Source organism: Ambystoma mexicanum, chromosome 2p, assembly GCF_040938575.1.
Source record: "Ambystoma mexicanum isolate Mex_15411 chromosome 2p, UKY_AmexF1_1, whole genome shotgun sequence".
In the NCBI taxonomy this organism is placed as follows: domain Eukaryota; kingdom Metazoa; phylum Chordata; class Amphibia; order Caudata; family Ambystomatidae; genus Ambystoma; species Ambystoma mexicanum.
Genome location: NC_090923.1, coordinates 353,545,537 through 353,570,056, shown reverse-complemented (window position 1 = coordinate 353,570,056; position 24,520 = coordinate 353,545,537). Strand labels below are relative to the sequence as shown.

The following is a 24,520-nucleotide window of genomic DNA, read 5'->3' as shown; positions in this document are numbered from 1 at the left end:
CCAGACTTAGCAACTCCCCTGGCAACCAGGATGGCAGCTAAAGAGTCAGAGGTTTACAGCAACATTTCTGTTGTAGCCCGGGGGTCTGTATAGGAGTAAGAATCAGGATGCCTGGGAGACTCTGCTGGGAGGCCTGGGTGGAGTGTGTGGGTGGATTGGTCTGGGAAGGCCGGGAGGTTTGAGGGGTGTGTGCTCCCATGGGGTGGGTGGGGGGCACGTTAGGGAGGGAGAGGAGGTAAGTAGCGTTGGAATCAGGATGAGGGTGTGGAGAGGTTTCTGGTGTGCCAGAGTGCCCCTCCAACTTTGGGTGTGTAGGTGGGCGCAGGGAGGAGGATAGGCAGCAATGTGAGGTGAGAGACAGCACAGCGCCTAACTCCTGTGGAAGTAAAAGCAAGCCTGCAACAGTATCCCTGTGGAAACGATGCAGAGCAGTGGCACAAAATAGTAGCTAGATTCAAAATACAGGCCTAGGGCACTATCCCTGTGGGATAAGATGCAGGGTAGTAGCACGAAACAATAGCTACATCCAAAATACCGCAGCTAGATTCAGATTTAGAAGGCAGCGAGATGAAAATGCATATTCACGAAAGTGCTAAAGTGCAAGAGACGTTCCCTGCCTGATTGTTGCACTATATTGTGGACTTGGCAGGTGCTTGTGGACCCATGGTGAATAGTCAAGCAGGTAATGAGGGTGCACAGTGAGGTGCCCTATGCCTGAGCTCTTAGCTTGCTGCACTGGGTATGCTCCTTAAGAGGTGGAGGTAATAGGTCAGCTGACCCGTGCGCACCAGCCAATCGGTGGATAGGCTGCAGAGGAACGAGTTTGGGGCCTGGTGCTGAGGACCAGGAAGCGGGTACGGGTGCAAAGGCTCACGACGGGTGCAAAGGCTCACGACGAGGGCAAAGGCTGTTGTAAAGGCCGAGGCACAGAAAGGAGGAGGGGAGGAGGGGAGGAGACTTGCACCTCGCCTAGCAGTAGTGGTAGATGCGACGATTCAAGCCTTGTGGTCTTATGCAAACAAAATACGTTCTGAGCAAGTGCACTGCGATTCTTTTGTTTAAGAATGGATTTATTGACATGACTTCCTAACCAGCAAATCGCAATATTGCATTGTTTGCACCTAAACTAAACCCGGTGGCAAACGATTGCGTTGCTGGGGCGACCCCGTGCGCCATCCCTTCTTCCCCGTTTTATTATTTAAACACGACCGGTTTCAATCCCGTAGTCTGTATTTCCAATAGCTCTAATAGTTTTGTGCACCTGGTTCCTAGCAACGGGTGCGAATGGCTGGTAATCAGCCAGAGAATATGTAGTGTCCGCATTAAGAATCGGGAACAGGTAGAGAGATCTGACCTACTGTAGAAAGCTAGATAACACATCTTAACCAGTTCAAAAAGACTGGTCAAATGTACTGCAGAGGAAATTCTCTCTATTTATATATTTGCAGGCTTGGTAAATTATCAAGTTGCACGGTCTGCCCTGCATTTCCCATGAGCTGCCGCTAGAGGGCGCCGTTCCCCAACAGAAGATTCCCTAGCCGCTCACAGAAATATGAATGCTTCCCCTGCACAAATATCTTATACCGAGTAGGAAAAAAAAAAAAAAAAAAGATGTTCCAGGATTTGTTGAGCGTCTTGCTTCGCCGGGCAGCGCCTGAGCTGCACACGTGAATAGTTTGCTGGCTGTGAGAGGAATTAATCGCTCTTCCCTCATCTGCGCTAGGTTTGAGGGGCACACTTACATACGGGAGGAGTGTCTTACTGCTAGAGAACTGTCAGCACCAAACTACACCCATAGCAGGTGGGCGCAGGCAATTCAGTACTTATTTATTCTTTGCATGCCAGGACTCGAGCTCCTGCATTGATCAGGGAAAAAACACAACTACCAGAATAGAAATATTAAAATGAGAATGGGATGGGCTTGGCCCACCTGACACAGGCTTAGACGCTGCACTGGAATGCAAGCAGGCACAGGCGTCCCCAGGCGGGCACGTGCCCTGGGCCTTCGCACGATCCCTCGGGTGTTCCTTCAGGAATCACGATGCAGTGCTATATGGGCAACTAGGATTGCTTCTTCCACGTCCCCAAAAGCATAAGAGAGATCTGGCGACCAACCCAAAGACTGCTACCAAATAAATCCTAATGGCCATCTAGAACCGGGCTGCTTAGCAGGAGGTTTACTGTGTTAAATTGGCCATTTCCAAATTACGCCTACTGGTCGTTTATTTTAACTGTTAGCAGAGAAGACTATGACGGAGACACGTGTTCCCTCCCGGCTTGAATGCCACGATGGCCCAGGGCCGCTTTGTGTGCTTTATACATTCAATCAAATAAATACAAGAATGACGTTGGCCTCCTCCTGGTATGAACGTTTCACACACTACATATTTACAAACCTCATCTAAACAGACAGGACACAAGTAAAGCATTGGCCTACTTGGATGGCTAGATCATCTATGCGGCCAAAAACCTAAACCTGGGAACATCCTCTGGAGAAAGTCAACTAGCAGCGAAAAGGGGTATCCACTGGCAAACTAGCTCAGTTGCAAGTTGCTCACTGCTAGAATTCAGTTTAATTTTGGAGGCCTGCCTATTAAAGCAACCAGACGAAAGCAGTCACGTGCCCTCAAGAGGGTGAACAGTGGAAGGTGCAACCTGACTTGATGCTTGGAGCAGGAGTGGGTGAACACAATAGAGCACCACATACTCTAAAAAAACATTGTTATACTTTATTTGTATATGGTGTATTACCTGTGAAATGTGGTTTTCTGCCTACAAAGCATCATGTTAGTGTAGCCAAATTCTATAATTTATTTATCGTTTGCTTGTTAGGCTTCAACAATAAGAATATACTGTTTCAAAGCGCCCACAGGGCAAGGAGGGAGGGTACATTACAACACAATATTAAGAACTGAGGGGAACAGGAAGAGGGACAAACCTACTATGCCTTGTGAGTATTCAGAATGTGCACGTGCAGAAAGGAAGAGGGAAGAGGGGGAAATTGCTGGGGAGTCGGAGCTCGTGGGAGACCCATGGAGGAAGTGCTAGGAAAGTTGAGTGCTACACGGCCAGAGACGCAAGAGGTGTAAGTGCGAGTCTCCAGAGCGGAGGGTGTGCAGATGCAAAGTGCTGTGGCTAGACAAGAGCTGGGAGTAATTGGGGAGGGAGGTCCAGGCCCCGAAGATGCATAAGGGCCAAGGACACCAATTCATCAACTGTGCAACTAGCAGAGAGAGAAGGTGGGAAGGAGGAGGAAAAGAGGAAAGTCTTAAAGAGCTTCCGGAATTTGAGAAGGTCCTGCTGAAGGCACAGGGGAAGGGGGAGGCTATTCCAAAGGAGGGAGCCCGCAGAGAAAAGTGAGCGACCCCCTGCCCTCTTTTTAGCAAAATGCTTTACACACACAGAGTTGGTGCCAGAGGAGCGAAGTGGTCTAGTGAGAGAGTTGAAGATAGTGTGGTCCCCAGGCTCAGGCAGCCTTGTGGATGATGCAGAGGGATTTGAATTTAATCTGTGCAGCAACTGGGAGCCAGTGAAGACTTTTTAGAGCAGGAGAGATGAGGTCCCTGAGGTCCCTGGGCTTAAGGCCAAGGATAAGTCTCGCTGCTGGATAAGCTGAAGGGGTCGCAAAGTGCAGGAAGAAAGATTCAGGAGAAGGCTATTGCAGTAGTCAAGTCTAGAGAGAACTAGGGCTTCGGTCACATTGAGCCTCTGCGGGAAAGTGAGAAAAGGTAGAATTCCTTTGAGAAGGAAGAGCTGGTAGTTGGACTTCTTGGCAATATCCTTAGTGTGAGGGAGGAAGGAGAGAGGTTTCTGGCTATAGTTGAAGGAGCAGGGGGAGAACCCAAGGAGGAAGGCCAGAGTGAATGAAGGGAAGAAAAAAGGGAGCAGGGGTCCCAATGGGAAGGATCTCTGTTTTACAGGCGTTGAGGCAGAGATCGTTGGAGGCGCACCAGGACTGGATGGCAGGAAGGCAGTCCGGGAAGATGGAGGGTGCAAGAGAGTGAGCAGGAAGTCTGAAGAAGAGCTGTGTCTCGTCTGCGTAACACTGGAAGGTGGAGGAGATGAGTTATGCAATGAGAGCAAGGTAGATGTTAAAGAGCCAGGGGGAGAGAATAGAACCCTGGAGGACACCACAGGTGGAGATGGAAGTAGGAGGGGAGAATGGGCCTAGGGTGACTTGGGAAGAGCTGTTAGTGAGGAAAGAGGACAGCCAGTCCAGTGCCCGGTCCAAGATACCAAGCGTATCGTGGAGCCTTTGTATGAGGATGGGATGGTAAACAGTGTCACATGCGGAGGAGAGATCAGGAAGGATAAGGACCGCTGGAGAGTTGGAGTTAACAGAGGCAAGCAGTTCTTCACGGGTGATCAGAAGGGCAGTTTCCGTGCCTCTGGATGCTCAGAATCCAGACTGATTGTCAAGGAGTCCACAAACAAGTTAAGTGTGAAAGTTAGTTGGGGCAAGGCCAGCTTCTTGAGAAGCTTCCCAAGGAAGGTGGTGATTGAAATAGGGCGATAGCTGGCCGGGCAGGTAGGGGCAGAGGAAGCTTTTTTTCAGGAGAGGGCGCACAAGGAAGTGCTTTAGGGGAGTGGGTAAAGATCCTGTGGTAAAATAGTGATTGCAGAACTCAGCGAGAGCAGGGGCAAGAGAGCAAATGTTATCCTTGATGGTCCTGGATGAGCAAGGGGAAACCTGTTTAGAAGAGACCTTCATGGAGCAAACAACTCTGGTGACTTCCTCTGGGGTGACGGTGGAGAAAGATGGAAGGAAGGAGGGGTCTGGGGGAGGGGTGTGGGATGGGATGTGGGGGATTGTAGAAAGGAAGGTCAGAATGTCCTGTGTTTTGGTGTCAAAGTGTGAGGCCAATGCATTGCAGAGGGCCTGTGAAGGAGAAAGAGGAGACTGCAGAGGGGTTGGCTAGTTCCTTGCACATTTTGAAAAGTTGAGCCGAGTCATTGGACGCGCCGGAGACCAGTGCCTAAATATGGACTCTTGTCTGCACGGCTGACAAGTCTGTATTGCCTTTGGAGCAGGCAGCTGGCCAGAGGAGAAGGTTAGAAGTGGAAGCAAAGAAGAGAAGAAGTCATCCCAGTCAGAGAGGAACAGGGAGACGGTGCCTGGAGGACGGAAGAGGGTAGCAATGGTCAGGGTGGAGATGGGAGAGGTGATCAACTTGCAGACCAGGCTTTCAAAAGAGGAATAGGTCTGGGTATGTAAGGTGGAGGCAGGCACCCACTCAGGGAAATTAAGGCAACCCCCACCCCCGCCAGTGCAGTGAGGTCGAGGCTTGGAGACGATCTTGAATCCAAGAGCGAGGAGGGAGTCAAAGGCACTGATGGAGCTGGCATTGAACCACGTCTCGGTAAGCGCGAGAATGTTGAGATCAATGTCTTCAAGAAGAAGACATATGTCAGAGAAGTGTGTTGGCTGAACGGGCGTTAAGAGTCGCCAGGTGGAGGTGGTCAGTCGTTCTGAAGGTTTTCTGAGGTGGGGAAAGAAAATAGAAGGGGGAGATGCAGGGGAGGGAAGGAAGTTAATGACAAAAGGCAGGATGCGATCAAAGATTAGGAGGTTGGGTTGTGGCCCTGAACCAGGATGGTGCCGTTGCGATAGACATTAACGAAGCAACAAGAGGATGCAAAGCCCGCCAAGAGGACTTCCCACTTGGTGCCACCGTTAATGGAAGAGTGTGAGGAGGGAGAGAGCATGGAGATGACATGGGAGTCCAGCGATCAGGAGAGGGGACAGAGAAAAAGATAACAGTGAACACCTCTTGAGGCAGCACTGACATAGGTGTCTGCAATGGGAAATCCATTCATACAATGCCTGAAACATCTGAGGCTGAGCTCTCCAGTAATAAATGTTTGTTGCATTCATACAATAGTATATCTTTTAAGAACATACAAACTTTGCCTTACTCTATGAAATAGACTTCTCCATTCTCTGTATAGGCCATCTCCCAGTTGTCCGGCAGAGGGCCAAAGTTCTCCTCTTCAGAAGGAGGCAGGTATTGCGGTAATGTCTGAGATGCTTCCGTGGTGGGGATAGAAGGGATGAGTCTATTCAGCGTTGTAGATGGCTCTGGTGTGCTGTATGTGGTGTGCTCGTCCGGTTCACTAGAGTCCGCTGTGATACAAGGATAAAAACACAAAGGTCAATTACAATTTATTTCAAGACATCTTAATAAAAATCATTTCCTGTGAAGGCAACACCGCCAAATGTCACAGCGAACACACTGCCGTTTAATTTCACAAAGCGGTTCAGAAAATGACAAATAGAGTGGAAAAGAATCAGTCCAGGAGAACAATCGTTTCCCATGGAAGGGTGCTTTCTCAAGGCCATTAATCATCTATTTATTGGGTCTGCATAACATTTAATTATTGGTAATGAGTTTGCTAGAAAATTAAAGAAAACCACTGTGATCTTTGGGATGTAGAGAGGCTTCTCACTCATTGCATGAGGCTCCTCAATCCAAAACATGAATCGTACGCTTGTGTTGTCCATTTACTATATCACACTGGGCAGTGGGACAACACATCCAACAACTCACCTTCCATGTCCCCCGCCCCCATTCCCCATTAAGTACATACTAGATGCTACTCCCATATGGGCAACATTAAGCCTTACACAACAGATGACCAATTAACTAAAAAGATCCATTTAATTGAAGTCCTGCCAAGTAAAGCATCCAGACCAAAGCGGTCACATGCCCTCAAGAGGAGGGTAGTCGATTAAAGGTGCACACCTTCGATGGTTTGAGTTAACATCCATAGTTTTAAAAATGTTCAGCCAAGACCACATAGACAGAGGTATGTAGCACAGGCCTTACCCCTACATCCTCCCTTGCTCGCTCCAGCCTAATCACATGAAAGCATCAGCCTTCCCCCAACCATACCAACTTTCTTCAACATTAAAATGCTGCACCTGTTCCCTTAAGGGGCGGCATAAAAGGGGTGGTCTAACCCAGGATCTTTGTGATTTTTCTGCTATCCATCCGGACACTTCTTCCGGGGGGAGTGTGCTTGGCTTGGAAGCAGTTTTCTTCATCTTTGCAACTCCTGGAGGCCCAGTTGGGCTTCACTCCCAAAAGATCAGGAGAAAAAAAAGACACCAGGTGAGTTTAAGCAGGCCCCCCTTTGACCTTGAGCTGGGTCATGGTGGTGTGGGAAAGAAGAGTGGAGAAGAAGAGTGGGGGAAAGAGGCTCTCCAGGGCTAGGTTTCTCAGGGGAAGGTAGTACAAACAATGATCTGGAACATTTGCAATGTGCAAACCACTTTATTCTGTTTGTTCTCCTGTGAGGAATGATTGAATTATACTGCCAAGCAGACAGTTCAAGAAAATGGTAAAGCAATGTTTCCCTCTCATACCACTCATTCGGGACAAGAGCTGGAATTAGAGGAAAGAGGACGACAACCTCCCTCCATAGATTTATGGGCATTCTGTACCCGTTACAAGGATAATCTGATTTGCTCCTAATCAGCCTTAGAGGGATCACCTCTATGCCCCACCCACCACCCCAGTAGATGCCAGTTTGTAATGCACTGGACAAGTAGTTAGACAACGTCCTCAGGACGTCCCATGCGGGGTCTCACCTTACAAGCATTAACCTATTCTTCTATATGGCCCAGGAACATATGGATGATCGTCACACTACTTATGTTGTGGCGATTCAGAATGACATGGACCCTTAGAAGACATGATGAAATATTATTCATTAAAAATAAAAGAAGGCTTACCTTTCCCTAAATTATGAGTGAGCCCTGCCTATCTTAATAAGGTGCTTGTCTGCCAGTCAGGAATGTCCAAAGAAACAACTCTGCTGTCCAAAACTACCCTAACCGACCCTACCACTAATAGAAACTAACTCCTGTTCATCGTCGCTGGAATGGCAGGAGCCCTCTCCCTCATGGGCTTCAGGAGAAGGACGACTTCTACAGAATCTTGCCACATTCTAGGTGTGAATAAGGATTGAATGTGCCCCACTGCTCTTGTATGCATTTGCGCAGTTAAATATACCTGTGCAACAGCACCTCATGTAAGAAGGCTTGCGTTTGCCTTCCGAACGTTTGAAATGCTCATTTGCTGCTATTTCAGAAAGTAAGATCGACCTTTGAAAATGGCCGACCTGCTGTTCGGGCTCCACTAAGGGACACTATTAAATTAGCCCTTTACATCCTGCATCCCGATTGGCTGTAGCTCGCCTTATTGCCCAATTACACTGACCATCAGGCAGAAGCCAGCCTATCACCCTAAGACCCTAATCTCAAGTCCAGGCCCTGTCTTTGCCTGTCCGTGCGACAGGCGCCGTGGCCCAGACATGCTGCCCCTTCCCATTCGCATCCTCACCCCGAACCCCTTCTGACAATCTACTGTACAACCAACTAAAAAGTCCATCTCCATGGATTGTGTCAACATCGAACATTAAGCTGTGCTGCCTGCAATCGCTCGCACTGCTGCAGTAAGCACACCCCCGATTCAACTGTACCAGGACTATGAGAGCATAGCATAAAAGTTATAACGGCTAATGATCCCCGCGTTCACTGAATGCAGCCTTGCAAAATGCTCAATTACAAATGCCTGTACCAAACCTGATCTGTCAATTTCTCACCACCGTCCAGTATACGATAGCCTATCCCGCTTGTTGTCTAACGCTAGATTCAAAACGACATGTTATTGAATGCACCTGCATGAAAGTTCTTTTTGCAATTGACTCGTCACCTCTTCCTTCATGCTAATGCCCTACTGCTTACCCTGCTCATGAGCGCACTCGACGTACGTTTCTGCCTGTTGCTCACCAATATCCCGTAATCGCAATATTACTTTAATTGCCCCTAGCCGCATTACTCGCTGCTTGCCTCATTTGCAAATGTATTCCCACCCTTTGAGCGCCTGCTGCGCCAGGCTGCATTACCTGTTGTTGCCTCATCTGTGATTGCAATACTGCCCTCCGAGCTCCTGTTGCGCACTACTCGCAGTTTGCCTCCATTTGTGATTGTAACATTGGCCCCGGAGCGCCACATGCGCCAGTCCGCATTACATGCTGTTAGCCATCCTTTATATAACTATGATACCGGAGCTGAGCCCTGTCCTAGAACCTGCAAAGTATGCCTTTCCTGAGCTGCGTCTCTACGCCAAGATCGCTGAACGTATGCTTGATCTCAGCCTGGACCACTACTAGTCCAAGGCCCAATAAGGCCAGAGTCCTCTATTCAGGCTGGCTATCTGTAAAAACTAGTGCCACCTAGTCGAACCGACCTTTGGCCCGACCTCAGCCAACAGACTGAGCGTCTTATTATATACTCATACTAGTACAGACCTATAAATCATGTACTCCTACACTACCACAACCTTGCGTATACTGCCTGTGTTCAGTTCGCTCCTCATACTAACACTACTACTATACTCCACAGGTGCCATGACCAACTCCGAGATACATATCCCCCAGCTGACAGCCAATGCCACTCCCTTTAGGCCATGCAAACCCTGGATCTCTCTCACTAGGTCCACCACATTACCACTGTCTGATCATATAATACTGACTAAATTCCTGCCAAACAGATGTAAACAAACCCAAAACGACCACCAGGACAATAGCCAATGTCAACTGCCCGCTCTCTCCACTCCAATAGATACAATGATATGCCGCTCAACCTACGCCTAACCAACCTTGCCCCATAAATATTAGAAACCTCAGGCTCGGATCCAGATTCAAAAATGCTCATCAGCTACTAACGGTAGAGCAAAAAACGAGCATTTCAACCTCGCCTAGGAGGAGAAATAAGTTCAAGTCAGACAACTGTACATCTAAAAATAATCCTGCTCCACAGACAACTGTGGTCCCACCCACAAACACATCCGACAGCAAAACCTCACCTATCCTTGACAGCTCACGCATTAGACATTGCAGACCTCATAGTCCTAAATCAACTTTACTTCCTAGCTATAACGGAGACTTGCCTTCACGCTGCAGCAGGGCCAACTCTCTCACTAGCCATACCGGAAAACTACACCATACTCAGGCTAGACAGAGAAGTCTCCAGAGGTGGTGGTATCACTTTATTGCCAAAATTAAGTTTGGACTAAGGGTCCTACCTAATCTTCCTTTCCCTTTGGGATAACTCTTGTCAGTCAAGCTACCACTCACGGCTTCACGCACAATAACTATCCACCTTATATATAGACCACCAGGCCCAATATCAACCTTCAAGGAAGATAGCACTTCACTACTCACAGTGAACACCAAACCAGGGTCACACATTATGCTGTTGGGAGACTTCAATCTAGGCCTCAACGAGCCCTAGCACTCACCAGCACTATCATGGAATTAGGCTTCACCCATCGCATTAACATACCCACGCATAACAAAGGCAGAACCCTAGACTGGATTGTAGACTTCAACTGTGACACCAATATCTTATCCAACAGACCTTGCGCCTGGACCGACCATCGTATCATATCCTTCACCATACAAGATGGCTTACAATCTAATCTGCCTAACTCATCGGCCCCTTCCGAACCTCATCAGAAACTGTAATAACTGGAGGAACTACTACCACTACTATCACCAATCACAGTAACACTAGCACAGACCCTTCAGCATTAGTTGAACTATACAACCAAACTATACAGCAAGCTATTGACAAAATAGTGACATTAAAAATGTGTAAAGCAAAGCCTGGTGCGCACTTAAACTCTTGGTCCACTCCTAATCTCAAAGCCTTACACAATGAAAAAAGAAGTGCTGAATCTATCTGAAAAAATAACCCTACAGCACTGAACAAAGAAAAACTCGAAAAAATGTCTAATATGTATCCGCTGCTTTTGAGGTCTGCAACCTCTCAAGGCTCTCGTCAGTCTTTCTGCCAAACAAATGCACGCCATCAAAGGGCATGTTGAAAAGGCGGGCTTGCACATCCAGAGCAAAAGCCGACTTCCGCAACCACGCAAATCTGCGTATAACAGTGCTCGCAGTCATGGACCGGCTAACACGGTCGGCCGTGTCCAAACCCGACTGAAGGGATTCACACATGGCATCCTTGTCATCTTGCACGAGAGCAAGGAACCCATCCATCCCTTTTTTCCCCCTCGGGAATATGCTCAGCCACAAGTGAAACAGTTCCAAGAGTGTGTGAAAATCTTGCCAAGGCACAAGTGGAGTTGGCTGACTTCAACGCCATACTCGCCACAGAAAATACCTTGCGTGCCCAACCGTCCAATCGTTTGTCATCCCCATCTGGAGGGATGGTAGGGTGCGCCGCCTGCCTCGAGGTGGCCGTAGCCGCCTGAACCACCAAACTCTTGGGAGTGGGGTGAGACAAAAAGGTAGGGCAGTATTTTTTGGTCAACGATTTGTTAACAGCCGGAAGAGATTCCGGTGACTGCCAAGCAGCCGCCACCCGTTTTCTGTAATGTCAGATGAAAAGGTAACATCGGGTCAGAGGACGGACCTTGATCTAAAATGTCCGTTAGATCATCTTGCACAAAAGCGTCAGGAAGACTGGACCAGCCCAGATACTCTGTGACCCTAGCCATGAGCCGCCTGTAGGGACGACTCTGCATGAACCCTAGGCTCACGCCTGGCAAATTCCACTACCGGATAGGTGTCCAACCCACTGGCATCATGAAGAGTTTGCCTAAACTGCTCCTATGGACTGTCTCCAGAAAAGACAGGAGCCACATCAGGCTCAACAGGGTCCATATCAAAGTCTGACCTTTGCTTCTCCTCATATACGTCATCCAGAGGGAGGCAAAAGCCCTGCCTTGGGACAGAAGAGGGTCTGGAGTCCACCACCAGCCTCACAGACTTAGAAGTAGACTTCCTTGGAGGATTCGCAGTATCAGGGATCTCCAAAGGTACATTTCGGGCAAAAAGCCCCAAAAGGTGTCGAGGGCACGCGTTGAGAGCGCAGATGACTTAGGCGTCTGTCGATAACGGTGCCGAGGGCTGGAGCAAAGGCAAAGCCTTGACGTCGGTATCCGACGGACATGGCACTGACGGAGTCCACGCCGACCTTGAGCCCTTATCAGGATTCTGCGGTCTCGCTGGAGACGAGGACCAAGATCTGGAAGCACATCTCTTGCAACTATCCTGAGCCTTGCCCAAACGGGACCTCGATGGTTCCCGATGAGCGTTGCGTCGAGGACCCGAGCCCGAAGGCTTGCGAGCCACAGTACGAGACCGTTCCCTGCCAGCTTCATCAGAAGGCACGGACGGAACTGTGCCCTGCGATTGGAAAATTGCTAACATCTGCTCCCTAAGGGCAGCCAATTCCTCCCGAGTCGAGGACTTCGTTGGGCAAGCTACTTTCCTTGCAGCTCCATCCTCCGAGGAGGAGGGAGAAGACGACCGGTGACAAAACCCAGTAAGTCCCGTAAATCGAAGTCCAAGGGGATGTCCTCACTTCTTTCCTCAATATATCCTCCTCCCAGATGGCCAGGAAAAGGCAGTCGCTATCGAATTCTGACCCTAGGAGTGGATATGTGAGGGAGGATCACCTGGGTGGAGGAGACTTGGGGAGTGGGTATGGGCACCCTTGGATGAGAACTGGTATCACCCCATTTTCATTTTCCAATTAGCTGAGTATCCCCCAGGACTTTATAGGTTACCTCTCAGTCCCTTGCCCATCTTTTTCATACATCATTTCCCAGTAGACATCATTAGGTACTGGGAGGCGGAAGACACACAAGAGCCAAATATCCTCTCTAGGACTTCTACACAAACCTCACTTTGGTACTGAGATGAGGAAGAGGTATAAAACACTGAAGAAAGACTGTTGGTTTGACACATAGCAGTCTAATCTTTCTGACATTGTAATTGGTGCAGGGAACTTCGAGGACTCAATGGCAAGAAAGAATTATGTTTCCCTAGTGGAACAAGGTGGGACACAAAAGGAGAGGCGGAGACCGGCAGAGGCTGCAGCAGCCGAGGAGCGGGAACCAGCGAGAAGCCAGGTCGAGACTCAAGGAGAAGTGGAACCAGCATTGTGAAACGCTGCAGAGACGCCGGAAGCAGAGAGAAGCTTCCTGGGCGTTCACAGCTGCAGGGCCGCAAGGACAGTGCTTATCGGTGCTCCAGAGAAGGCCGGAGTGTGAAGTGAAGTCCTTTGGAGAGGAACCCAAGGCTGTGGAAAGGTGGCACGAGGTAGTGAGAACCAAAGAAGTTTTTCCAGCGCCATACAGTAGCAGACAAGCGACTGGAAACCGGTAAGTCTGCCCAGAAGGCAGGGGGACCCAGGGGTGTGTCGAATATACAGCAGAAGCTGGGAAAGTGTGTAATAATTAAACGGTCAAAGAACAGGGGACCAGGAACTGTTAAAAAGGCAAAGAGACATTGCCAAGAGTTAAGTGAGGATTATCAAAGAAACAAGTTATTACTGAAAGGAATGAATGGTTGTAATGAATATTGTCAAGAGGCAAACATGCTTTTCCAAGAGCCAAGCAAGCCGCATCAAGAATCGGACCTAAACCTGGCAAAGGGTGCCAGAGGTATTTGTCAAAAGAGGTGAAACAGTGGATATGTTTCCTAGCAGGAGTGTGTACTGGGAAGCTTATGCTGGTCGCTGCAAGCAAAAGCTACATGTGAATGGTGATAAAGTAAGCTATAAAGTATTAAGGATATGCACAGGAAGACAAAGTCGAGCCTCACGTTAAAGCTGAAACTGTGGCATGGTTCATATGAAGCAAATGCAAGTAAGAGCGTCAGTTGCATGACCTGTAGTGGGTGGACTGCGTGGTCCGACAACTGCGCCTATACAGAGTACACCGACCTAAGGAAAAGTCACTGTTGTGGATGAATCAATATATGTCAACTGAAGTTGAGGAAGTGAACACTATAAATTGGTGAAAAGTGACAATCAGAAGAGCTGGGGAGTATCCCAGGGAATTGTTTTGAGACCAACGGGATTTGACAGCATGGGGAACGGAACCCCTATTTGATAACGTGAACTATTTGAACCTTGGGTAAGGGAAACCCCTTTTCCATCCAAGAGCTGGAAGAAGCTCTGAACTTGCATTTTAAAACACTTCTTTTTTGATGCGGGCATCCCTACACATTGTATACAGTTCGATGTGAGGGCAAGTATGTGTTTTGGACACAGACATTTGCTTTGGACTTCCTGACACAGACTATCATTAGTTTTATTTATCCCACCTTAGCATAGAGCAAGTTGAGCCTTTTTCCAAACCCATCAATTTTTTAGCCAATAAAACTTGGTTTCCTAAGGCTCTACTCTGTTGTCTGTGTCTACTTCATGATGCCTTCACAGGACAAATCTACATGCTCGCCCCCACCTTCCACTCACACCCATTGACACAGCAACCATTATGCTTTTTGCCATTCAAACCTTTAGTCTCTGGCAGACTTCTTGCCTAGCTGGCTGTCAGATGCTACTCGGACCCCTCTGCATCCCATCTTGCAAAATCTTCAATACCTCCTTCAGGCAAGGGATGCTGCCCTCTCGTTTCAAAAAGCTATAATCTGCCCTCTTCATTAAAAGCCAGGGTTTAACCCCGTCACATCACCCAATTACAGGCCCATCACCATTGTCCAGCAGGCTGTGAAGCTACTGGAATCCCTAGCAGAATGCCAAGTTCACCAATGTATTTGGAACCACTATTTGCCGTACACTTTCCAATCCGGGTTTAATTCCATGCATGGGGATGGAGGTAGCGCTGCCTGCCCTGTAGGATGAGTAGAGTAGCTGATTAAGGTGCAGCAACCCTGATCTACCCGTTACTCAATGGACTGTGAGATGCTTGCTGGACTGCCTCCTCTCATCACAAAGCCACTCGGCCGTTAGCTGATTAGGTTCCACCCAACAACAAGGAGCCAAGTCCACTGGAGCATACATACATACATACACGTCTTTCCCCATCTTTCAAACATATAGCCCTGTCTTCACTCCAGTGTAACATTAACATAGGATTCTAAAACAGATAATCTCTTCAGCTCCGCATTTGTCAATTCCCCTCCCATGCAGCCAATCTAGTGGAATGCCTCGACTCCAACCAATGTTGAATGTCCCATAACTGGATCGAACTCGACCAATACCAGACCAAAATCACGTTTGGGCCCTCTTTCCTAGTCAGCCAGCCCCCTCCTCTGAGCCAAATAAAAACTCGATCCTTTAGCTAGATCCCACCATGACCACTTCCTCAAATTAAAATAAGTGGAGAAAATGTGTTACTTTGAGCTACAACCATGAGACCCTGCCATCATAACCAACAGTGAGCAGTCAATGGAGTCTTTGCCCAAAACATCTGGAGAGCCACCGGTTGCAGACCGCTGTGCTTGGAGTTTCCAGGTGAGGGATGTAATTTCTAGCCCACCAATGTTCTAGTTATGACACGTGGCTACAAAGTATTTGTACCCAACAGTATGCCTCTGTGCATTTTGGAAAGCACATGCATGTAAAAAGCTTTTGAACCAGGAGACTCCAGTAGCAAAACAATAGATATCATCTTTCCCTCCTCTATTGAATGTGCCGCAGATATTTTGGTGCCAGAATAGTGGCAACCAGTGTTGCAACTTTAGTGTCCAGTATGCAAGAGTGATACGCCCACATGATTATCACAAGTACAGTATGCTGTACAGATAAAGAAGAATGAGGAAATGGTAACCAAATTACCAACTTAAATGTCCTTAATAGAAAAAATGATGTACTCCAGACAAAATGAGCCTGTGCAATTGGAAAGGGTCACCAGCTTGTGTGGATAGCAAAAGAGTCGGAGCAACAGAAGGGAAATGATCGTCACTCATCAATTCAGAGTGGCTTTAAACACTGACAGGGAATCCCATTGCACAAGAGACTCATGTACACCCAGACAGGGATTCATTTCTCCCAGCCCGCTCCTGTGGTGAGCATTCTTATGTAATTTTCTCATTGTTAATGTGTTTTGGCTGACAAAGCAACCTTTCACATAAATACATACACATTTACAATACATTATTTTCAAATGTAAAATCGATCCGGGCATTTATGTTACTATTGCAGACCTACTGGAGGCACACCCGCTGACTCCGGTCATATGGGGAGGGGACATGAACACCATGCTTAATCAGCAAATACGGGGGCTGCACACATTTTTATTATTTATTTATGTGTTTATAGAGCGCCAGCAGCCCACAGGCATCGGGGCGCTGACATTAACACAGTGAGAGAGACCATATTAAAACAAGACTGAGAGGCATAGGAGTTGGCCGAGTTAGAGGATACATCATTAAAAAAAAGAGGGTTTTCAGAGCTTTCCTAATGTGTTTTATGTCAGGTTCAAGTCCGAATGCAAGAGGCAGTGCATTCCAAAAATGCCTAGGCCGTTGCTGCATTTGGCTATTGGGCCCTGTATCAGACCGGAGCTGGAAGAGCAAAGGGTCCTAGAGGGCTGGTACAATGGTACCCATGATTTGAGATATTCTGGTATTAGGCCATAAAGGCAATGGTGAACCAAGGTGCCTACTTTGAAACCAATATGTTCCTGTATAGTTAGCCAGTGTAGTTTTCTCCTGTGGTCGGATATGTCGGTTCTTCTGTGGGTGTTGATAACAATTCGAACGGCATCATTTTGGATCACCTGACGTTTCTCAAGGTTAGAAAGTGAGGCTCCACAGTGAGTTACAATAATCTAGTCAAGATGGTGGCTCGTGCGATGATGGCGCAAGTCCTCTCACATATGTAGGGACGGATACTCTTAATGAGACGTAGATAGTAATTGCATGTATGGTTTACGTGCGTTACGTGAGCATCCGCATTGAGGGAAGCCTCTTACTGTACCCCCAAAGTTTTTACTTTCTGTTGGATTTTAATTTCATGGTCTCTTATTAGGAAGCTACTGTAATCTGAGCCGAGTTTATACTGGGGCGGTTTGGACCCAAATATCAGTAGCTCCGTCTTACTGCCATTCAGGCACAACCAGTTCTCTGACATCCAACTTTCGATATGATAGTAGATGCTAGACAAGGTGTTTGAGTCTTAAGCGCGATTGCCACTAAGTTCTATGACGATTTGAGAGTCATCGGCGTAGTTTGTAAAGAAAAAGCACCCACATTGTCAAGAAGTGCACAGAGAGATCTGATTTAAAGATTGAAGAGCACCGGCGAGATGATGCGCCCTGGGGTACCCCGCAGTGGATGGGGGCGGAGGAAGAAAAAGCAGATTCCCACGCTATTCTAGATTCTCGATTAGAAAGGAATGAGTGGAGCCAGTCCACCGGTTCCTTGGGGCAATGGCCAGGATCTTTTAGAAAGGTGAGAAGATGTTCATGGTCTATCAAATAAAAGACCGCAGAGAGGTCCAGTAGAATCAACATCCCAGTCTTCGCCCGTCCATGGTCTCCAGCATGTGGGATTGAAGGTCGACGAGAGCAGTCTGTGCTAAATGATGGCCAGAAGCCTGATTGACTGTTGTGTAGGATGTTGTTGGACTCCACAAAGGCTTGTAGCTGGGCGGTGGTGAAATTGTTGAGTATGTTGAGAAGAAATTGACATTTGGCAATGGGTCTCAAGTTACTTGGTTCTCTGGGATCTATGTTGGATTATTTTGGGATGCGGGAACTAACTTTAATATCCTTGGGTATATGATTGCCCCATTTTTTTAACACCTTTTGTCAATGCCTCTTTTAGGGACAAATACATCTTCGTGCTCCAAAAAAACTTTTGGGGGAAGAAGGGTGTAGGGGCAAGAAGTAGGGCGCATGGAGGATAGCATATTAGAAATATCCTGAACAGGTATCTGTAAATGTAAAATCCTGGAAGTCTGGTCCTTTAGAATCTAAAGAAGTCTGTTTCTTGTGAATAGGATTGCAGTTTTGGGCTATTGTTATTTTGTTTCGAGCAATGGTGATTTTTGCATCGGAAGCGGCCTGGACTGTATGTCACCATCCGCCGTCCCTGGAAACTATGGTGGAAATGGAAGAAGGGCTACTGAGTGGAAACTAATGCAGCACTCTAGTTGTTTACGGCACGGCACGGCACGTACAAATACGCGTCACGCCTAAGCGACGATGCGTTGCAACCCTCCTTAGGGTATACACGCTTGTTCTCCGTCCACTGTTCCGGTGGTTCCCGCTGCCTTCCCGCCTTCCTTGCTTTGTCTTCTCCGTACCTCCTTCCTCGCTTTCTCCTAGCGGTTAGTCCTGTTCTACCGACCGCCATTCTGCCCCTCCTCTGCGCTCCGCTTTCCTTCGGAGCGTTCAGCCACTCCAAGCCTACTCAGAATGTTCTCCCTTACTCTTACCTTGTGTTCCTACAACACTTCTGTTAACACGCATTTGCGTATCCTCTTTGATACCTTCTGGAAAGGCTGGATACGCCATTTTTGTCTCACGAAGTCAACTGCATTCAAGAACCGCAGTTTAACATCGCCCCAGGGTTTTTCAGCTTTGCTTTTCCCTGGTCGTGGGGCGGTCCCCTTGGAGGCCCCCACTGCCGGGCTGGCTGCTAGTAGGCAGGGTGGCCTCCGGCGGGGCTCTTCCTAAGACTCGTCCAGAAAGAGCCAGAGCACGCCTGGAAAAGCCGGAGGGAGATATCTTCAGAAGACTCATCCGAGAAATCACGGACAGGTGACGAGGAAGGGGAATCTGGGAAATTGTTCTTGGATAGTTTATCCCACATTCCTGAGACTGTATAGTAGTCTAGGCTTGTAGGTATGAAGGATATCTGAGAAACCTTAGGTTTTTCAAGTAACTTTAGAATTTCAAATAGCTTCCCTGTATGGTTAGAAGATGGCTCGATTTGGGCATTAAAGAAGTTCCTTTTAGTATCCAGAATTAAAGATTTGTATGATTTGTCCTATCTTTGGATTGGTGTTTAAGCCACCTCGTTTTTGTTTCCTCAGGACCCTTAGTTCTGGGGTGAACCAGGTTTGATGGGTTGGATTATCCCTAACTTGTTTGGTTTTTATGGGGGCCGTCAGATCTAGCATTTCGGTGACTGTCAGGGAATAAAGCCACCATACTGTCAACTGGGTCATCTGATTGTGTCTTGGTCATGATAGTGTTTAAACAAGACTTTAGGTCTTGAAGAGTTTTTTTAGAAATTTCAACCTGCGACTTTTTTAGTTTGGTTGGTAGGTTTAGGCAAGGGGTCTAGGCTCTGGATTTTAAAGGTGATGACAAAACGCTCAGACCATATGCAAGGACTAGTTTGGATGATGTGGACTATGAGTTTTCTTGTCACAATCCAATATATTATTTTTAGCTGTGATTGGTTCATTATTATGGACTTCGCGATCGATAGTTAGAAGGGCGGACTCTAATTCAATAGCTTCTTTGTCCAGTTTGCTAACTCTCCATCGGTTCAAATCCCCCAGGAAAAGAGTGGCAGTGCTAGGGCTGGAGAGAATATTTAGGATTTTTGTAATTTCCTCATTGAAATCAGGCATTAGGTTTGGTGGTCTATAGATAAGGACGATATTAATGCAATTTCTTTTTTGTTGGGGTCATTTTGACATGTAGGACTTCACAGCCGGTACATGTAACTGGGGCCGGAAAAAAATCCTAATTCGGTTTTGGCAATAATTGCCACTGTCACCATAACCGGTAGTGCGATTAGTGCTGGAAAAAAAAAAAAAGTGAGTAGCCTGTGGAAATTGCTAAGCTAATTGAGGGTCCACTTGTTTCCTGTATCAGGTTTCTGTGATACATAGTATATCCAGGTTGTCGTCAACTACCAGGTCGTGAAGATCGAGCATGATTAATTAAGGATCTTGTATTCAGCAGAACGATTTTTTATTTGGTCTCCTTTTTTGTGAGAGTATAGGTTTCTGAGTCTTTTGTAATTTAAGTTAGATTAGTAGAGCTGAGCAGTGGGGGTACCATTGATCAGTAGATTAGCTTGGGAGGGGGATGGAAGGGTGGCAGAGTCAAACACCATATTGTTAATGTTGTTGAAAGGTTGCAATGCAATCATGGTTCAGGGGCCCAACGTCAGGAGCACCCAATGGGTGAACTGAAGAGGTTAAAGTCTGTTCATGAGGGCTTAAGGTCGTTGAGGCTACTTTGGTTGTACGAGCTTGAATGGTTGCAAGGCACAGCGGTGCGTTGTCAGTGCATGGATTGTTAGCTGCGATCAGTGCTGTTGGGAGATGTCAAGTTTGGTCAGTTTTAGTTTGTTTATGAGGGATAGTCGGTTAGCTCGCAGTGCTGCTTCCGATAGTGAATCTCTGGGTGGGTAGCCCATCCAGTCTACTAGACTTCTGATAGGAAAAGAAACTAAGAGAACTGGCAGAGGGGAAACGAGAAAGCACTTACTGTGTGTAGTCTGGCCCTGAAAGGATGCGCACCCCGATGACCGGCTTGTTGCTGGAGCACCTGACGGATCAATAAATCGGGTTCAGTATTACCTGGGAAGTGTAATTCAAGTGAGCAGAGCATGAGCTCTTGGGTTACAAAGAAGGCGAATTCCAAATTAGAAGGCTAAGGTTAGGGGTGAGAGTGCTTTGTCTCTCTGCCTGATAAAGGTATTCAGTATAATGGTGAGCATGGCGGCTGCTCTAAAAAGACAGCGACAACAATCACAAAGTATTTTTAATCAAGCTAAAAGGCTAGAATTATGTGATATATGGAGATAATTGCACCCCGACATAAGGGAGTATATGTATTACTCCACCATACATGGCATGTCCTCTAGAATTTAGCTATTTTTTATCTCAAACCGCTCCATGGGAACGGTGGTTAGCACTGATACTGCGGCGCACATACCATTACAAAGGAACAGGTGAGGGACAGGATATGGGATCGGACAACCTAGGGCTTTCAGTCTGCAGTGTTAAAGGACTTAGTGTTCAGAGCAGATATAGAGGGTGACCTCCGTGACCATTACAGGCACAATGATAACACTATCATCAGGAACATTATGGCAGACCTTTAAAGTTTACATTAGGGAAATGGCCATGTCCAAGAAGTTTGGGGTGCTAAAGACCATTAAGAGGGATTTTGAGCCAAGTGAGCGTAAATTGTAGAGTTAGAAAACAGATATACTACTAACTCAGACAATGCTTTGCTAGCAGATGTACAGGAGAAACTGGAACAATTCAGGGAAGAGGTCAATAGAGAAGTTAAATATTTTGCAAAGCTGATTGTAGCTAGGAAATATGGGGAGGGGGATCGACCAGGCAGAGTGCTGTCGAAATTGGTACATGCATAGAGAGGGCCAGCACAGGTAACCTCCATGCACGATGACCAGAACACTAATACGGTATTCCACAAATTCTATTCCTCACTGCATCAGGTGAGTCTAATGGGGCCATGAATATCAATGCCCAACTGGATGGCACCCCACTTTCTAGGTTATCCAATAATGCTAGGATGCAGATCAATGGTCCCTTCACGGTTGAGGCAATTACGAGAGTCATCGAAGGGCTCCTCCGACATAAAGCCCCGGGCCCTAAATAATCCTTCATACTGTGAAGCAATGAGTAGAGTATGCTTACACTTCTCAGTGCAATCCCTAATTGCAAAGAATTGGGATTTGCCAAGGCTTAATCTGTGTAGGACAGCAGAGTCAGAGGATGACTGTATGGAACATATGGAATGTATGTCGGTGTGGGAACACCAGACAGTTCTAGTCATGCTTGGCTATGCTCCAGTGTAGGTTTGAGCATCACGTCTGGGTTTGCTCCTATGACATAGTGGGTGTGCGAGATGTGCTGGTAGAAATCCTACGGAAGAATGGTGGGAAGGGTTTAATTATCATACCCTGTCTGTAAGGACCAGTACCCCAGTTGGAACTGCAACCCATGTGCTTTAAGTGCTTTGGGAATTGTGATGAATCATAAGTGATCGCCCCAAAAACCCTGATCTGGACCCCTTCTCATGTGGCCAGGGAAAGGCAGCCGGGGTGGTATTATGCAGGAGGATCACATGAGAGGGAACCTGGGTCAGGAGGAATGGGAGAAACCTCTGAACAATTTCCCCAATGATCCTACAGTCTTGATGGCCTATTGTAAAAATCATAATTCTGATTTTAAAACAAATAAGAACAATATGGACTTCAAATCATGTTATGCTCCTAGTAAAGAGATGAGGAAGAGGGGTCCAGAGTTACCAAACTGTAATGAGCAGTCTAGTTGTTGTAATGACCCACTACGGAGCGGGACCTTTAGACATTTAAAGGCCTTTCAGGTGCAGGCCAAGAGAGCAGCAGGAAAAAGCAGAAGTTGCAGTCGCCGCTGTGCTGACCGTGGAACGCCGTGCAGAGAACGTGGTGGAGGTCGATTCCTATTGTATGCAGAGGACACGCAGCGGCAAGGGTATCTAGGCCGGCTACCCCAAGGGAGCGAAAAACTCTGTGTTCAGTGTCCTGTATCCCACTCTGGTGTATGGTTGTCCCCGGAGAGCATTGGGAGCTGTGAAAGCTCCATTGACGGGCAGCACGAGCAGCGGCAGACCGACCAAACACTGAGGAAGTCCCTACAAACTAAGAAGCAGAACCAGCGAGTAAGGAGACACCATGATATACTGGTGAGTTGGCCTGATAAATGTGACACTGGGGTACTCCAAAATTAGACCACTGTTTACGAGTGACCATTTTGAATACCGAACTTGTGACTAAAAGCAAACTGGGCACAATTCTCCTATTAACAGATGTCGAATAGGAGAACATGGTAACCTGCACTGCCAAAGCCAAAAAGGGGCGATAATCAAGAAAAGTGAATGCAACTTACCTAAATGGAGATATTCAATAAGGGAAACTTGTAACCCGCATTACCAAAGCCAAAGAGGGGCAATAGTAAAACAACGGGGATTCAATGTTCCTAAAGAGGGATATCAGATAAGGGGACATCATAACCTGCACTGCCAAAGAAAGCTGAGAGTGACATCAAGGCAATTTGATTATAACAGAACAAGATACCTGTGGGAGAAAGTTGTGAACTATATTACCAGCAGCCAAAAGGTTGTGTCGAAAGAAGTCTGCAGGAGAAAAGCCCTCCTTGAGAGGATCAAAGGACCTGTAACCTGCATTTGCTATGGCAACCAGCTAAAAGTGAGAATCATTGTCTTTTTGTACAGTATACTTGTGGAAGAATTGTGTTGAACATCAAAAAAATAACCCAAGAAGCAGTTTTTGGTTCAACTTTTCCCATTGAGGATTTAAGTGTGGAAAATTTGGAAGAAGCCTTACCACAGAGTACAAGTTGTAGTAGTAGGAGTTCTATCCTGACAGGCGAGTAACCAGGAAAGGGACACATAGTAGTCAGTCCTGGCAGGCGGTGGGACCAGGAAGAAGATAAATGTGGTAAAGGATAGTAGTGGAAAAGTGGCAATTCCACTACTGTGTTTTGATCAACTGTTGTACAACCATCCTGACTAAAGTATATCCCTTTTGAATGAATCATCCTGGCTAAGATGTTGCTTATGAAGGAGAAATGCAATGTGATGAAAAGGGATTGACCTTCAGAGAAAAGATCAGCTTGAAAGAGCTAGAACGTCCTCTTTTTAGGGGCAGAGTGGATGAAGACTGGCCAATACAATTTATACAAAATTCCACAACAGCAGCTTCCTCCCTTCACACTCTGAGTCAGTACTCAGTATCCCCCTGACACCATCACATCCACCCATTTAACATAAATTTAGGTAGGACTACATGGAATTTAAAAAAATACATATTTTAATATTCATTGAATACAAAAAACATACAGGTACTTAAAACATTTATTCTAGATTCACTTGTATGAATCCTTTGTCTAAAACACAAACGATACAACCCATACTGATCTGTATGCATGACAGAGGAAAAACAACCTGTTATTTTTCCCTTTGTTCATTTTTTAAAACAAAACATATCGTATATTTTCAAACTGTGCCTTCATCAATATCTCTTTTTAGGGAGAAGCAGTGTGCCAGCACTATACATGTGCTTCTAGGACCAATATTAGTACAAATGCAATCAAATTAATGTTAGTCGCATCTCTCATTGGTGCTGTCTTCAGGGCACTTCATTGTTTTCTTCACGTGGTGATGTTCAACCATAACAGAACCATTCTATATTCCAATGAATCCCTCCATCTTGTGAAAGAGATCATGAATTCATGGTCGTCAGCGATTTGTTAAATTCGCATGGGGAGGCGACTATCCCTTGCGGTGTGTGTCTCCCCGCTTTCTTGATTGCGGCCGATATGTGCTCGCGATTTCTCACAAGCCGCAGAAGCCACCTTGTCTATTCGCTATGCGTTTTTTGTGACGAATCTTCAATATCTCGAAGCTGTAATTGTCTGCGCCACCGTGAGCCCAAAACTCTACAGAGGCTATGGTATCTCTCATCAGCGCATTTGAGAATGCCGGTCTTCTTCCGCTCACGTCACGTTTTTAATAAAATGGCGACTTGTGGGAAAACGATACCTGTGTGTCTCGTATTTCTGATCCTTCGCAGAATGTGGGCCTTTGGGAAGCTGTGGTGGTTAGCAGAGGATACAATAAGGGCCTCTAGAAGCAGCACAAACATTGCTTCATAGTGTTTATGAAAGGGCGCCCACATTGCTCCTATGATACTCACTCTGCACACAGCCAATTCCTGGCTCAGACACTCA

At 46.9% G+C, this 24,520-nt stretch overlaps 1 protein-coding gene across 14 annotated transcripts in view; it reads right to left on the bottom strand.

Annotated features, from left to right (window-relative positions):
* Nucleotides 1-24,520, bottom strand: part of MAGI1 (membrane associated guanylate kinase, WW and PDZ domain containing 1) — a 1,848,723-nt gene that overhangs the window by 402,443 nt on the left and 1,421,760 nt on the right. For all 14 annotated transcript variants that reach the window (XM_069643697.1, XM_069643699.1, XM_069643701.1 and 11 more), the window contains exon 5: nt 5,917-6,124. In XM_069643697.1, coding sequence (XP_069499798.1) covers nt 5,917-6,124 — 208 coding nt within the window. The remainder of the gene's footprint in view (nt 1-5,916; nt 6,125-24,520) is intronic.